The 17881-nt window shown below is 36.6% G+C and overlaps 1 protein-coding gene across 7 annotated transcripts; it reads right to left on the reverse strand.

Annotated features, from left to right (window-relative positions):
- Positions 1 to 9407: 9407 nt before the first annotated feature.
- On the reverse strand, positions 9408 to 16370 carry LOC110908301 (pentatricopeptide repeat-containing protein At2g01390). Of its 7 annotated transcripts, none has more exons than XM_035982692.1 (9): positions 15457 to 16370; positions 13259 to 14340; positions 13070 to 13172; positions 12649 to 12971; positions 11712 to 11837; positions 11580 to 11627; positions 11204 to 11376; positions 10210 to 11119; positions 9408 to 9716 (listed from the first exon to the last, which is right to left on the reverse strand). In XM_035982692.1, exons 1-2 carry the CDS (start codon positions 16202 to 16204, stop codon positions 13343 to 13345), a joined length of 1746 nt encoding a protein of 581 aa, XP_035838585.1. In that variant the 5' UTR covers positions 16205 to 16370; the 3' UTR covers positions 9408 to 9716; positions 10210 to 11119; positions 11204 to 11376; positions 11580 to 11627; positions 11712 to 11837; positions 12649 to 12971; positions 13070 to 13172; positions 13259 to 13342. The 7 variants fall into 7 exon arrangements, with proteins under 7 accessions (XP_035838585.1, XP_035838588.1, XP_035838583.1 ...); XM_035982690.1 differs by lacking the exon at positions 9408 to 9716 and adding an exon at positions 11979 to 12053 and having other exon boundaries at positions 9908 to 11119; XM_035982695.1 differs by lacking the exon at positions 13070 to 13172 and having other exon boundaries at positions 12649 to 13069.
- Positions 16371 to 17881: the final 1511 nt, after the last annotated feature.

The following is a 17881-nucleotide window of genomic DNA, read 5'->3' on the forward strand; positions in this document are numbered from 1 at the left end:
TAGTGGAAACAATATGTAGTAATACATAAGTGTATATATCGACATGTATACACTATGTACTTGAATAATACACAGGTGTATACGTCTGGTATATACCGACCTGTATACACATATGTAATTGAATAATACACAAGTGTATAAATCTGGTTTATACGGACCCGTGGAAACAAGATGTAATAATACACAAGTGTATAAGTCTTGTATATATGACATGTATACACATATGTTAAAAAACATAATTTAATTAGGTTTAATATTTAATTTTAAAAGGAACATAAGAGTTTATTTAAAAAAAGCATTATCCCTTCAATCTCTTAGAATTAAAATAATGGAGAAATAATTAAAAATGAGAGAGAGAGAGAGTGAGAGTTAAGAGAGGAGAAAATTAAGGGATTTTAATTAAAAGTATTTGGCTAATGTCAATCTTACCCTTTTAATCTAAAAAATGATCAAGGGTCAAGATTAGTTCACTCAGTTCACTCTCAAAAAGTTGTTCGCTCATGATCCTAATCTTATATATATATATAAATAGGATTAGGTTCAAACGTGAACAAAATCCCAAGAGTGAACTGCGTGAACTGATCTGGGCCCTTGATTTTTATGATCTTGAGATTAAAGTGAGTGGCATGATGATAATTATATGGTTAATTTTTTTCCATCTAATTAAACACAAAAGGTTATATGTGTAATTTCCATTTTAAATTGATTGCATAAATCCCGTTCTCTCTCACAAATCAAGTATTCAAACTTTCTTCAAAATCCAAATTTCTCTCTCACCTAACTTTCTCTCTAACATTTACAGCCTTACCATTACGAATTGAAAGATTTTCTCTCGACTCCTTGTTTGATTCGTAATGGCTCACGAACAGATTATCATCTTCCCTGATAATAATTACAACCATGATTCTAGTATCAAATCAGGCTTCGACGGTGGTCTAGATCTGATGTTTTTCACAGCTGTTTTATCGCCATAATCAAAGCCAGATCTGATGTTTATCACTGGAATCGAAGAAATCAGGCTAATTTTCGACGGATCTGATGTTTGTCGCCGGAATCGAAGCCAGATCTGATGTTTATCGCCGGCGATAAAACAGTGGTCCAGATCTAATTTCCGACCAGGTATGAAGTTTGTAATTTTTTATTGTTTTTGATGTTTGAAAATTATTATTGTTATTGTTTGATTGAAGTTCTAAAGATTTTTATGAGTTTGATTATTGAGAAACAAAAAGTTTGCAATTTTTCATTGTTTTGATGTTGAAAATTATTATTGTTTGATTGAGAATATGAAGATTGTTATGAGGTTCTGAAGATTGTTATTAATGCGATGTACACACGTGTATTTTTTTATTTTGCTCTGTTTTTAACGCGATGTACACATGTATATTATGATTTTGTTCTATTTTTAATGTGATGTACACATGTGTATAGCGTCTGTTTTTTGTGATATCTCAGTATTTTTGTGTATTGAATGTGTAAAGTTGTTGATGTACACTTATGAATTATGCAAAGTATTAGTTGCTGAGTTTTTTTTTTTTTTTTTGCTCAATTTTTTGATTTTGCTCTGGTTTTAACGCGATGTACACATGTGTATTCTGATTTTGCTCTGTTTTTAATGCGATGTACACATGTGTATTCTGATTTTAACGCGATGTACACATGTGTATAGCGTCTGTTTTTGTGATATCTCAGAATTTTTTTGTATTAAATGTGTAAGGTTGTTGATGTACATGTGAATTATGCAAAGTATTAGCTGCTGAGGTTTTTTTTTTTTTTTTTTTTTTTGCTATTATAGGAGATGTCGTTAACGAGAAAAGTGGAGATGGAAGGTCGATAAGGATGATTCACGTATGAGGTCGATAAAGATGATTCACATATGTTTGTTTGCTTAGTCGATAAGGATGATTCAGCATACAACGTGGCGAATAGTTGTAAAAGATTATGTTTTTTTGTTTTTTCGGTTATGTTGGGTTTATTGTTTTTACGAAACTGGAACTTGTAATTATATGTTTTTTTGTTTGGTTTGGAAAACATTATGGAACTTGTAATTTATTAAATATAAAATAGTTTTACAGGTATTGTTTCTATGTATGTATTATGTAGCTAATTACACATATGTACGATGCTGAGTACACATGTGTACTGTTCTATTTATATCCAAGTACACATGTGTATACCGTTGAAATATGAAGGTTATGTGGATCTTAAAAATCAAAATTTGAATTCTGGTGATGAAATCTGAAATAAAAATTAAAATTGAAATCTGGTGATTCGTTGTTTGTTTTGATAATTATCTTATTAATAAATAAAACATAACGTGGATAATGAATTTAAAATAGAAAAGATGTAATTTAATTCAATTATTAAAATAATGATTTAAATCTAATTTTTATATAATTACAATCCTGCCCTTAACAACTAAAAAGGAAATCAAGGGTCCAGATCTGTTCACGCAGTTCACTCTTGGGAGGTTGTTCACACTGGAACCCTACCCTATATATATATATATATATATATATATATATATATATATATATATATATATATATATATATAGGGGAGAGTTTAAATGAGAACGCTAAATATTGTGAGAACCGTGAGAACAAATGAAGAAACCGCGAGAACTTGGTCAAAAACGAATCAAATTCAAAATTTTTTTCTACACTTATCATTATTATTCGAATACAATGTTAGAAATTTAATTTACATGTTTAAATTTACGTGAATTCGTAAATAAAGAAAATTTACACATGTGCAAGTTTGCCATTTACACATGTGTAAATCTGTTATATTTACGCATGTGTAAAAAATCTAAAAATAGTGATTTTGAAAGGAGAAATGAATTATTTGATGTTGTAAATTATTTTTTTGATGTTGTATCTTAATTACAATGAGCTTTGTATTAAAAGAATCCGGTTTTGATTGGTTTTTTTATTCGTTCTCACGGTTCTCGCAATATTTAGCGTTCTCAAGATAACCCTCCCCTATATATATATAGGGGAGGGTTATCTTGAGAACGCTAAATATTGCGAGAACCGTGAGAACGAATAAAAAAACCAATCAAAACCAAATTTTTTAATACAAACCTCGTTCTAATAAAAATACAACATTAAAAAAGAATTTACAACATCAAATAATTCATTTCTCCTCTCAAAATAACTCTTACTATATTTTTTACACATGTGTAAATATAACAAATTACACATGTGTAAGTGGCAAACTTACACATGTGTAAATTTTCTTTATTTATGATTTCACGAAAATCTAAACGTGTAAATTTAATTTCTAACATTGTATTCAAATAATAATAATAATAATGATAAGTGCAAAAAGATATTTTGAATTTGAATTGTTTTTGACCAAGTTCTCATGGTTTTTTCAGTCGTTCTCACGGTTCTCGCGATATTTAGCGTTCTCATTTAAACCATCCCCTATATATATATATATATAGGAGAAGGATCCGTTAGGAACCACCCTTATTGCGAGAACCACGAGAACCAGTGTGAACACATGGCATTTTTGTAATTATGTTATGTTTATACAAAAAAAACACGCGTTCCTTTTTTTCCAGCGTTCCTGTTGTCTCCATTTTTAGGGTTTCAGTAGTTCACCAATTTATGGTCTCCACACTCGGCTGAGAGGCATTCACGGCGATTTCACGGTGGCGGAGAGTCGTGCACGGTGGTTTTCACCGCATATGGATAGCCGGTGTTCACGTATTTCACGGTGGTTACAGTTGGCATGGTGCTTATGACGGCGGCCGACGGCGATCACGTAACTCACCAGATTTCACGGCGGCGGCAGCCGGAAACGGTGTTTACGGCATCCTCTACATCACCATTTACATCTGATGTTCCTTCTCATACATTCTCTGATAATCCTCTGTTTACGGCATCCTCTACATCACCATTTACATCTGATGTTCCTCTTCATACATTCTCTGATAATCCTCCTCATACATCTGATGCGGACATTGTTGGTGACATTGTTGGTCCATCTGCTGATAATACAGTTGACAGTCACAATACACCTACAAATACAGAACATCAAGAGTTGCAATTCATTCAATTTGTGACTAAAGGTATTATGTTGACTGATGTATACACTTTGTAAATGATATTGTATTAAATGATATGCACATGTGCATTATATGTACTGTAATGATGTTGTATTAAATTATATGCACATGTGCATTATGTTGATTGTAAATGATATTGTATTAAATCATTTCCACATGTGCATTATGTTGCAAATTAGATTAAAAGTCTACTTTTTGGTAAATTTTAATAAGTGTAAGCCTCTAATTATGCAAAAGAATGTTTCGGTACTAATCTGCGAAAACTCAGATGGTTTTATCCCTTTATCAGGTATTAAACTGTGATTGATTGATTGATTAAAGTTCTATTTTTTTCAGTTTCTCGAGGATTTTATCAACGGGACGGAAGTTTCATCTCTTTTGGACTGCATTCGTCTGACAGCAGGACCTTTGCATGCTCTTGCTGCTGCAACACGTCCTGCATGGGCTGCTCCGGTTTCTGCAGTTTCTGGTGCGGCTTCATATGTCCCGACACTACCAAGAGCAAATGTTAATGGGCAGATGCCAAATGGTACAAACCCAAATGTTGGTCATGTCTCTGGTCCCGGTACGGGTCCTGGTGGAAACCCTAGTGCATCTGCCATGTTAACTGCTGCTACTGTGGCTAGCCGAGGTGGCCTGGGAATCGTTCCTTGTTCTCTGTTATCGATTGATGTGTCGTTTGTTCTTCGTGGCCCGTATTGGATTCGGATAATATACCGGAAATATTTTGCGGTTAACATGAGGTGCTTTGCGGGTGATCAAGTTTGGTTGCAACCTGCAATGCCACCGAAAGGCGGTCCTACAGTTGGAGGTTAGTTGGAGGTTCGTTACCCTGTCCACAGTTTCGGCCCTTCATCATGGAACATGTTGCTCAGGAGTTGAACGGTTTAGACCCGAATTTCGCTGGTGGTCAACCATCAGTCGGACCAACTAATTGCAACAATTCGGCTGCGTCTCCTGGTCTGCAACTCTCAGCCACAAATGGCACCCGAGCTGGCCCTACAGTAATGTCTCGCCCAGGAAACCAACCCGTGGGATTTAACCGTTCTACAAATGCCATGTCAGCATCACCAAATTCACTCTTAGTGCACAGAGCTACTGTGACAGTTCCTGCTCATGTTAGAGGAGAGCTGAATACCGCCATTATCGGGCTTGGGGACGATGGTGGTTACAGTGGTGGTTGGTCCATCTACTGATAATACAGTTGACAGTCACAATACACCTACAAATACAGAACATCAAGAGTTGCAATTCATTCGATTTGTGACTAAAGGTATTATGTTGATAACACCCATACTCGTCACTGATCATGCACATGTGCATTATGTTGATAACACCCATACTCGTCATCCGTAAACTGTTAACCATCATTAACATGAACATGCACATGTGCCAATAATCCATAATCATCACATGTAAACTGTTAACCATCAGTACATAATTATGCACATGTGCATCACATTACCAACACCCCATACTCATCACCAAAAAAAATGTTAAACATTTATACATCGTGCGTATACACACCATCTACCATATACCATATTAATCACAATCTTATATGTTTTTTTCTTTTTTCTTTATACAGGAACAATTACGACTTCTACACCTAATGGCACACCATATTGGATACCCGATGTTGATGCTGAATACATCCCTATTATAAATAGTACGTTTAACAGTTGGGAGTACGTTGATTCCAATGATACTGATGAAGATGTTGATGATGATGCTAAAGACCCTGCATATATATATTAACCTGAGTAACCTCGTAGACATTCATCCAGGCATCATAAAACAATCAACGATTCTTGATTATCCTATATATAATGACAAATAGTTTCTAAGCATTATTCTTTTTGTTTACAATCATTTTGCACTGTCTGTATACGTATTCATAGGTTATGATTGTGATCATGATACTTTGATATCAATTACTTATTATACATAAGCGTATGTAATTTCATTATTGACCACCTAACAAATATTACCAACATGGTTACTGTTTTGAAAAATGCACATGTGCATACATGTTTATTGTTTCTCCCCACATGGTAATTGTTTCAAACAATGCACATGTGCATACATGTTTAATGTTTCACTACATATTGTTATTGTTTCGACCAATGCACATGTGCATACATGAATATCTTAACTACATGTAATCCGTCTTCCTTTACATATACATCATCATATGCAATAGGGTACCCCATACGTAATAGGGTACCACATACGTAATATGATATGCTATATCAAACTTTGCACATGTGCAATACCAACATTTTCTATACCAAACAACATAATACATCGAATATTAACAAACATACCAATATACCTGAACAATCAAATAGAGTTTTAACCCATCAACCACCACATAAGACATCGTATACGTCAAACTTCTTATATCAACCGTTATCGTAAAAAACTACCCACATATTACAATCAAAAGACATCAAGAAAACAAAAAAAATGTCTTTATAAATTGCATATCCACAAACTACCTACCTAACATTCGCATTAGTTCACAACCTCACACCTTCTGATCTTCTTTCCATTTCATAACTATCTTCCAACACTCCTCCTGTTTCAGCGCCTCTTCATCCATCATTTTCCTTGGTATTTTTCATCTATTAACCTATTAATCAAATACGTCTTTGTTGTCAATCCATGAGCAGTTTCGAATAATTTTTTCCTACATATATTACATCAATTATTTCATGTATGCACATGTGAAATAAACATATTACATACAATATGTATAAAACATAAGGTAATAATGCATGTGTGCATATGCCGTAATACATTCATATTAACTTAATCTGACAAAATATGCATATGTGCATAACTATGCACATGTGCATTAACATGACTGACCTTATCAACAGGTTTATTTCAATAACAAAACTTAACCCTTACCAATCAAATTTCGTAATACCACCAATCATATTTAACATTAATTAGCAACAAAACCATTATGACAAACTATGCACATGTGCATAAGTTTTTTTTTTTTAATGTAAATGTTATTCACAGAATCCAACCTCCAAAACAGAGGCGGCCGAACAAACCACTACATCAAAACGAAAAACAACTCAACACAAGAACCTAAAGACCGGAAACTAGCAGCTACCTTATATCGAAACTACACCATTTTCCCAACTTACGGACCTATTTTTGAACCGATTCTTATACCATAAAAAACCGATGGGCTTAATATTACGGATAATCTCTCTGGGTTTAACTTGAGTTTCCAAGAACCTTTTATTGTTCCTGGCTAACCATATACACCAACTTGTCACGAACAAATGCCATGTAAAGATTCTTTCACTTCTCTATCCAGATTGCAAAACTCAAAGGCAATTACGATATCTTTAGCCAAAAACAGAATAAAATGACTCACCTTGCACCACTGACTGATGTGATACCAGACAGTCGACGCTACCCTGCACGAACAAAGAATGTGTTCAGCTGTTTCATCGCCATCTTCACACAGACAACATTTCACGTATCCGCCCCAACAGTTCCGATCCCGAAGTGCAGTCAGCGTGGGAATACGATCTAAACCGCCCTCCAAACAAAAATATTGCATTTTTTGGGACCCTTTTCGACCATTTCACAACGTGCCTGCTGCTGAAATCGGAGCCGCTATACAGGAAGTTTTTGACAGTCTTGATCGAAAAACCAGAGTCATTACCTCCCAACCATTCCCAACCATCTTTGCCATTGGACAAAGTGACATTATCGAGGAGCTCGATCAACTCGTGCCCATTCCAGTAATTCTTCGGCCGAGCTTGGGCTTCTCGACCAATTCCAAACCCACATAAAGTTTCTATTATCCTGATTGTACCGGTCCGGCACCAGGCATCGTTTATCTTGTTCCATTCTAAATATATATGGGAAACGGGTTTTATCCATAATTGGCCTTATTAACCTATTCTATCCAATTATGCACATGTGCATAATTATACGCATTTTCATAAATATGACTGACCTTGTTAAACTAATATGGCAAAATATGCATATGTGCATAACTATGCACATGTGCATTAACATGACTGACCTTATCTACAGGTTTGCTTCAATAAAAAAACCCTAACCCTTGATAAATTGAATTTCGTATTACCACCAATCATATTTAACGTTAATCAGTAACAAAACTACATACAAAAAACACATAAATACCACATTATAGATCGTGCTATCACAACAATCGCCCCTAATCCCTAAAAAATTATATACATCACACCATTTTCACTAATGCATATATGAAACTAAAATATAAGCCTCATATTCACATATAAAAGATCTGAATCGACCATTAAGCGTCATTTTAACATATAAACGTGCAAACCAGAGTGTATAAACTTACAAATTCACAGAATGGTATAATGACGCTGGATATTCTGACAACAAGCGAGTTCATTGGACATTTGTTCTTCAAATTCTCCCTAATTATGCCACAATCTTCAATGATTTTATTTTTATTGCCCTAATTTCGCATATATGATCGATAATTCTTTTATTTGTGCTCTAATATCGAACATACTACGAATAAAGGATGAATGGTAAGATCGAGATGACAGATGATGAATTTTGGAGAATCTGGAGTGACGGAAGTGAACTGAGATGACGAATTTTGAAGTCCAGGAGTGTCAGACGTGGGTGTTTATGAGGAGGATGTCAGGTGTTTAGGAGGAGATGTTTAGGAGGAGACGCTTAATCTCAATTTTATTATGTATTTACAGTATTGCCCTCTTGTTCACATTGGTTCTCCCGGTTCTCGCAATAAAGGTGGTTCTCGCATAAACCCTACCCTATATATATATATATATATATATATATATATATATATATATATATATATATAGAGAAGGATTCTTTAGGAACCACCCTTTATTGCGAGAACCGCGAAAACCAATGTGAACACTACTAAAAATAGCTAAAAAAAAATCTAAAAAAACACACACAAAAAAAAATTAATAGTTTTTATGGAAAATTCACTAGTTTTCATTATTAAAAAAATAAAAAAAAATTGGCTACTAAAAATAGCGATTTAAATAAAAATTGTGTTTTTTAGATTTTTAAAAATATTTTTAGGTATTTTGGGAGGTTTAGTTTTTAGCATTTAGCTTGGGTGGGGGGTTTAGGTCATGGGGGGGGGGGGGGGGTTGTTAAGGGTTTTTTTAGGTTTTTGGTGGTGTAGTGAGTTTATTTTGTTGTGTTTATTATAAATAACTTCCGTAGTTTCAACTGTTAAAATTTGTTGCTTAGCCTTGTGTTTTTTGATAATTTAATGGCAGGGATACCGGAGCGCCACAACCTCTAATTCCAATTTTGACTATGCCGAATGATGGTACCATTTACCCAACATACCTCTTTTTCTTTACAGGAAGCTATTTGTAAATCTAACTTTTACCCTTATTTACACTTCTATTTCATACACGTCATATGAGTAAAAAAGGCAGCTTAAAAGCAAATGGGTATAGTCCCTGATGTGAAAACCTAATGAATTGTGGTTCTAAGCCTTAAGGTGTTGACTCCAGCTGGGGATGACCAAAATCTTCATGAATGCATGATGCTCTTTGCCAGTTCTGGACTTCTGGTTCATCGGTCGTAAGTCTTGCTCCTCCACCTGCGGATTCTGATCATAGGAGCAAAAGAACAAGGCCAATGTGTGACACATGACACGAGCAACTATAAGTACTATTAAGTTTGTAACTTTGAACATGATAAATTACTCAACATGTGATTGTGTGTCAAGCAAATTACTGTACATATTAGGTTTGTAACTTTTAAATCATTGGCAATTTCTTTTTAGTTAAAGCAAAAGAATATATAAAGACACATTCTTGATTTTTTTTTTCAAAAGATGCATATATTATGTTTTGACTTTTTAAAGTCAACAGTGGACTCTTTTCTCAGAGTGGTAGTTTTTAATTATAATTTTTTTTTTTTTTTGACTCTGATATCTACTAGTTTGCTTATTCATCGGGTATGAATACCACTTATTGCCAGTTATTCCAGTTCTAGGAGAGCTTGTTGCAGGAGACCCTGATTCTTATCAGTTCTTAGTGGAGAGTGTGTGGCGTTTTCCACCTCAGGTATATCTATAGTGGAGAGTGGGAGCTGCATACCCGGATTCTCAGGTCTTTGTGGCTGGTATACATTAGCACCATAACGATTAGCTCCAGCCTGTAAAACCGAGCCAGGGTGCGTCTCCTGTGGGATATTGGGTAGATATTGCTGGTTTGGCTGCACAGGAACTGCAAATTGACCACTTTGTGGCATAGGTGACGGAACCCCATCGTGTTGTGGCATACCGAAAGAATAATCTTGCATAGGAGGGAAGTTGCCTGAGGCGGTCAAATGAGCGTTGTTGACCATGTTTGACTGATAACCCTGATGCCCGGGAAGGATTGGTGGCTGACCATGAAATGTATTGTTGGACAGTTCCGGTTCATATTCCCAAGGTGGTCTCTCATTAGGGGGACCCACTGCCGATGGTTGCTGATCGTTAAAATTACCTTTGGCTAAAGAAGCCAAGGTTGCAATAAGTTCAGGTGTTAAAGCAAGCCCAGTTTGCAGGGTAGGAGCGGAGACAGCTGTGGGAGGGGGAGGGGGAGCCAAGGGGTTATGAGATGGACCTGTTGACTTCGGGTTTGACTTCAAGTCATCATGTGGGACCCCACTATAATCAAATTGCAGCACCTTCTCCCCACTGGGAACAACATTATACTCATTTTGAGAAGGCACTTGTTGTTTATCAATAAATTGAGGTTGAGGCATGTTGAGGGAACTTCAAAACGACTCCATACAAACGTTCAGGCCCAGATACATTCAAAACTTCTGAAAGGAACTCAGAAGGTGGGACCAAGAACAAAGTGGTTCCATCATCAAACTTAGCAACCCCGGCCCGATTTCTGTCACCTAAGTAGCGTACGAATTCTGTATAAGAAGCAAAATCTTCTTCACTATCGGGCAAGAAGGAAACAATATCGAATCCAACAGCATCTGTATAGTGCTGAGCAATTAACAACTTCAGGGCTGCAGTTTCAAAATCACAAACGTTAAGATGTTCCGTCAGTTTTCAGAATGCAACACTGTTTCGGTAATGAGAAAATCACTTACATATCGTATCCAACCCACTCTCTGATAGGAACACAACGAGCATTACAAACAGGAGTTCCACCCTTAGCAATAACGCCTCGCCAAATATAGTCAGAACCGGGTCAACCCTTTTCCGCCCCACGGGTGGGAATTTTGTCTATCTCTCCAAATAAAATCATTGCATTGTGTAGCATCTGTTCGTCAACATGCACAACAGGAGGTTCAATCCTTGAGAGGTGTAAGTATTTAAGGGGAAAAATTAGCCGTTCAAAAAAATTAGATTTTTTGTTTTATTTATTTATATTAAAAACAAGGGTAGTTCAATCTCTCCAAATAAAATCATGGCATTGTGTAGCTAATGTTCGTCAACATGCACAACAGGAGGATATGAAATTACCAAAACATTACTTGGTTGATCTTCATTCCCTTCTAAGGGCATGTTATACTGTAAAATGAGAACAAAAAACGATTACAACAGTGCATGTATAATTTGGTAGTTAATATAAAGACACTAGAACTACGGTATAACCTGCTGCCTTTTGGCACCGTTATATGAAGGATTAACAGCATCTGGTGGTAACCAAGGTGAATCAAGAGGGACCATACTTCTAAAATATTGACCTTCCTTCACATCACGAAAATCATGACCTGGGTCCTGTAATACATAGGAAGTCAATTAGTCAAACATGATAAAATATGTACGGTTATATAAACTTGCAATGCCTATATTTTGTCAGTAACTCATTTTGACTGGGATCTTAGATAGTCGACACGAAGCACACTTCCACCTTTATACCTTCCGTTCATCGTTTTAAGGGCCTTTGATGCATCCTCCAGTCTGGCATAATCGATGTATGCCGTATTCTCATCCCTGATAAATTTGAAATCCTCAAAACACTAATAATCACACGCTACTAATACCTAACAAGTAGGCTTTAAGTTCTATTTTTTTTATGTCTCTGCTTGTTTTATATTTATTTTGTTACTAAAATGTACAACACACACGTATACACAAAAGTATTAGGCTTTAAGGATCTAGAGCAAAACAGAGGTGTATATAATTCATACATCACCCCAAATATACAACAGAAAATGAAACGCACGGCTGATTAAGATCATGAAAATCAGCTGTCTTTGTAGAAATCTCAAGCTCTAGAAAAGAAGACCATGTATATCATATCTTCAGTGACTTATTTACATATAAAACTATCTATGATCTGAAAACCAGCAAACAAGTACATTTAAAAAAATTTTAAAAAAAAGGTTAACTACACTTGCCATGGTATCAATCCTTTACACTTAACAAAGAATTTATATGCAACATCTTATAAGGACAACTATTGACACACCTCTAAATCTACTCTGAAACTATTCTAATGACCTCTAGATAAACGAATCAATCAAACATAATTTCATTTTAATTTAAAATTTAAAAAAGAATACATGGGCTTGGTAGTTGGTAATACCTTAGTGAAGAGAACCACTTCCACTCCCTTGCCCTGATGGCTGCTGCTGATGTATTTGGAGCAAAAGGTTCGTAGCAAACTGCAGCGTTGACTGATATCGTTCGTTCTTATCAGCATCAGCATCAAAATCAGAAGGCGGCTGACCTAACGCGGACTGTACCTGCTGCTGCATCTACTCAGGGAGCTGCATACCGGATTCTCAGGTCTTTATGGCTGGTAAACATTAGCACCATAAGGATTAGCTCCAGCCTGTAAAACCGAGCCTGCATCTGCCTTTTGTTCAAATGCATAGCTAGGGTGCGTCTGGTTTGGCTGCACAGGAACTGCAAATCGACCAATTTGTGGCATAGGTGATAAAACCGCCTGTGAGTTCATATGCCTTTAACTAGTAACTTTAGCAATGGTACCATAAGAAACTGACCTAAAATTGGACGAACCAAGAAGGAATTAGAGGACCGGTAAAAATCGGATTCAAGTTACGGAAGTTCATCTCTAGGGGACTGTAATTGAATTCTCACACTCATCTGGACTTTTTCAAATTTCAGCAATCAATTTAACACCGAGAACAAGAAAAACTGCGCAATAAAGTATAAACAAAGTGGAACCTTACCTGCTAGCGTCTGGTTGTTCAGTGAAGGGGCGAGCAGCGATATTATTGTGCCCCTTAAATCACTTATGTCAAGTTATTCAAGTCTCAAGATGCATAATCCCTACCAAACAACATGTTACAACTCATTTCTTCTACAGATTCTTGATTATCAAAAAAACTAACATTCTGCATCTGTTTTTTCTGTTTCCTATAATACTCAAACTCAACAACTCTGCCACTTTTTTCTAGACCAGCCAACAGCACATTATAAGTTCCAACAACAACAGGAATCCCAGCATCCTTCATTTTCTTAAAAATCTCTAGTCCTTTACAAGTACGTCTTGAAGCAAAGTAGGCTGCCATTAAAGCAGTGTAAGTTGTCGTGTTCTTCTCATTATCAGGCAAAAAGTCAAATACTTTCGCAGCTGAAACAGGCTTATTTGCACATCCGAGCTTGTATATCAACAACGCACTTTGATTAACTCCAAGAAAGATTCCCCTTTTTACCATTTCTTTGACGATATCCACAATCTTTGGGAAAGAATTTGTCCTGATAAACAAACCCACCAAAGAAAGATACAAAATTTTCTCAAATTTTATCCCCATTCTCTTACCATACTCATAGGCCAAAAGAGCACCATGAGGTCTTTCATGAGCAGTGTATGTGTCAATAACTGATGAAACAATCTCGGCGGTCAAAAAGACGTTTTTTTCCATCATATCTTTTAGTAAAAAGTCAACGCCAATAAAGTGCTTTCTGGTCAAAAGATATAACACGAGGTGTTTATCTGTGGATAACGTGTCAGACACTGCATCATTTACTAGGGGTTCCAGCTTCTTATAATGTACAGATAAATGACGATTTGATTCCTTAAGGAGAGCATCGCTTTCCCCTGCAGTTTTTAAAGCTTCAAGAGCTTTTGTGTATATTGGTTGGCGAAGAACAAGTGAGTTTTCTTTCATATATTCAAGAATCTTCATCATAACTCGTGTTTCACCTGCTTTGCAACAATTTTCAACTAAGATGTTGCATGCAGCTTTATCAGGTTGTACTCCTGCTTCTTGCATCTTGATAAAGATGTCTAGGACTTCGTTGAATTTTCCTGAAATCATTTCACAAGAACTGAAATTAATGTACGAAAAGTCTTATGCTTGATATATTCAAAAACTCAAAAAAAATTACTTGATGAGTATATCTAGAGGTAACAAAACTGGTGGGTCTAAATACGACAAAACGACTTCTGGTAAAAATGGGTATTCTAGTACAGGTCGGGGCAGATTGATTGACAAGAAACACTTTTTTGTTCATCGTTTTAGAATTATACAAATAATTTACGCCTTAAATATGATTACAGAACTATATCATTACTATAATAATCGGATATCGTTACTTAAGTGGTTGTATGCATTAAAAATACACTATGCTCATGTTTCAAGCAGTTGACCGATTTGAGCCGCTTTCTTATTATCTTTTAATTAGACTTTACAAGTCCATTAGATACCAGACAACACATAACCAACAAACTTACAAGCCAATAGATTTAAAAAACGTGCCTCAGGCGCACTTAAGCGCAACACGCAACAAGGCGCACACCCTAGGGCTTTTTTGCTTAGCGCCTAGAGTAATTACAAGAAGCGCCAAAAAGGCGCGCTTTTTTGGGATTTTCCTGGGCTTTTTTGGCCTGAGGCGCACGCCTCTCGTACCCGAGGCGTTTTTATGCTTCTAACTTTTGTACCTTCGGTTTTTTGGCTTGTACATGCAGCTAAAATCATACAAAAACCTTACTTATAGCTATATTTTTGGTGGGGAAAGCTAAAAACCTATGGGATATATAAAATATATATATAATTAGCTTGCGCCTCGGGTACGAAAAGCCACCGCTTTTGCGCTTCGCGCTTTGGGCCTCGGTTTTAGACCTCGTCGCTTTTGTGTGCCTCTCGCTTTTTAAAACCAAGCCTCCAGGTATATCTTAAACCAACTTTTGATTGCCAATGGATCACAACGTAACCAAAGACAACATCGTATGTTTGTTTTGTAATGTGGTTAACTAGATTCTTTCTTTTAACATAAGCTTGTCATCTTGAGTAAACAGCACTAAAAGCACCAATACTTAGAAAAGTAATTGACAATTTTAACTCTAGCAACAACGAGGTATCTTATCCTAATTCAATCAACAGGAATAAAATAAACATATTAACATATGGAAAATCACACTTACCACAACCAGCAAGATGCTCCATCAAAACCGTATAAGTAACACAACTCGGCGCACAGCCAGCCCGAATCATCTCCTTATAAACCTCAGTCGCCTCCTTCACCCGACCATTGTCAAACAAAACCTTCATATACGCCGTGTACGAAACAACAGTCAGACCAACACCCTTCTCCTTCATCTCCTCCCACAACTTCAAAGACCCATCAACATCCCCATCATTCGAAAGCCAATGCAACATCGAAGTATAAGTAACCACATCAACTTTAACCCCTTTATCCTGCATCTGCTGAAACACAAACTTCATTGAAGAAATCCTCCTTGCTTCCCCAAAAATATCCATCATTGTTGTGTAAGTAAACTGATCATGTTTGAAGTTTCTCAACCCAGATGCCCAGTTGAAAAAAAGCCAAGATTTTTCCATTGGGGGGTGGGTTTTGAGGACTTGATTGATTGTGTAAGAATCCCATTTGATGGTGAGGGTTTGAAGGTGTTGTTGAGCAGAATCCCATGGGGAATACCTGAGTATGTTTGATATGGTTGTGATTGTGTCTTTCATGTATGCTTTAGGGGTTGTGAAGCTTTGTTTGGTGCTTGATTTGTTGAAGCTTGTTGTGGGTTTGGTTTGGGTGAGTGCATGGAAGTGATTAATGGTGGGTTTTGGATTTGAATAAAGGAAGGATGAATTGAAACAAAAGGAGAAAAGGGGTTTGTGAGTTGTGAGAAATCGAAAGGGGGAATTAAAAGAAAACATGAATAATGTTCGTAAATGGGGTAAGAGGAGTACCTGCAGAGTGTTTGTTGTTCCGATGGAGGGTTTAGTTAGGGTTTTAGGCTGGGGAACTGGTCGTATGAAAGAGAATAGGGATTTAATTCGGCTCCTTTAACTTGAAGAAGGTTGAGTTCGCCCGCCCCCATTTATTTTCAGAAAGGTCGAGTTCAACTTTTTAAAATTTGGACTCCTTTTTTTATCAGTTATTAACTTTTTGTTTTGAGTTAATTGCCATTTAAGTCCCTGTGGTTTGGGTCATTTTACCAGTTTAGTCCAAAGGTTTCTTTTTTAACATCTGGATCCAAAAAGGTTTCATCGTTGCCATTTTGGTCCAACTAACTTAACTCCATCCATATCTGTTAAGTCTGCCAAGGACATTTTTGTCATTTCATTTAAAAGAAAAAGCAATAAAGAAAAAAGGGTTAATAAAAAGAAAAATGAAATGACAAAAATGCCCTTGGCAGACTTAACAGATATGGATGGAGTTAAGTCAGTTAGACCAAAATGGCAACGATGAAACCTTTTTGGATCCAGATGTTAAAAATGAAACCTTTGGACTAAACTGACAAAATGACCCAAACCACAGGGACTAAAATGGCAATTAACTCTTTTGTTTTTGAGTGGTGTGATTTGAACAGTGACGTTGGCTATCCTACTCTCCAAGTTAGAGAACTCTAACTAGACTATGTTGTATTAATCAGTCCCACACTAGCCACTATTTAGTTTTCTATCGGATATATGTGTGTATGTTAAAATAGGGTGGGAAAATGAAATTTATTTATATATCCTACAAAAACCATGAGGGGAATAGTGTGAGGCAGCAGATACCATTTCATTGGTCGATTCTTTTTATATTTAAATTTGAAACCTTCGGCTTCGCTAATATACATATTGAGTCCCTCTGCTTTTAAAAACCTTTTCCTTTTATTGGTTAGCTTTGTTTATATGTATGTTTAGTCACTCCGCTTTAACTTTGGTTGTGTATATGTTAGTCCCTCTACTTTTATTCTTTTAAGTAACTGATTGTAGCTTTTTGTATTTTATTTTTAAACCTTCAACTTCGCTAATATACGTGTTTAGCCCCTCTGTCTATAATTCCAAACTTTACTAAATAAAAATTATTTGACATGTGATGAAACAATGGTTAACCGGGCAGGGTTAACTCACTGGTCTCGTCAAGAAGGGTTAATCCCTTCCTCTCGAGGATCGCTGGCTGGATCACCGGTGGGTTGATCTCCTGCACAAGGAAACAAACCGTGACTCGTAACAAGGAGGATGGGGTGGGGGGTGCTCCTTGTTACCACTCTCCGGCGTGAGAATCAGTAATCTGCTTGGGAAGCAAAGTATGATAGTAGTAGTAGTGAGAGAGTTGTGAAGAGATACCTCAAACCTGGTTTGGGGTTGGTATTTATAGCCGAGGAGTGAAGGAGGAGGATGATGGACAGACTGACGACGTGCTGCACCTTTGCAGGTGTGTCAGGCTTGTCGGGTGTGGAGGTTATGCCACGTCAGTCTGTTACTTACGTAGCCCTGACAGATGACTGTCGTCGGTGCTACTTGCACTGTGGTGTCAGTCCCACTTGTTGGGCGTATAGGATGCGGTGCGAGCCGCATCGCTGCCTGCGGTAACATCTGATGTTACCGCGTCCCTTGCTTGTG

This window comes from Helianthus annuus, chromosome 14 (assembly GCF_002127325.2).
Source record: "Helianthus annuus cultivar XRQ/B chromosome 14, HanXRQr2.0-SUNRISE, whole genome shotgun sequence".
Lineage (NCBI taxonomy): Eukaryota > Viridiplantae > Streptophyta > Magnoliopsida > Asterales > Asteraceae > Helianthus > Helianthus annuus.

Coding starts and splice junctions, on each gene's coding strand:
- LOC110908301 (XM_035982695.1), bottom strand. CDS start 16,204: ATGTTTTCTTTTAATTCCCCCTTTCGATTTCTCACAACTCACAAACCC. Junction 14,341..15,456: donor GGAGCATCTTGCTGGTTGTG/GTAAGTGTGATT, acceptor AAATGATTTCAG/GAAAATTCAACGAAGTCCTA.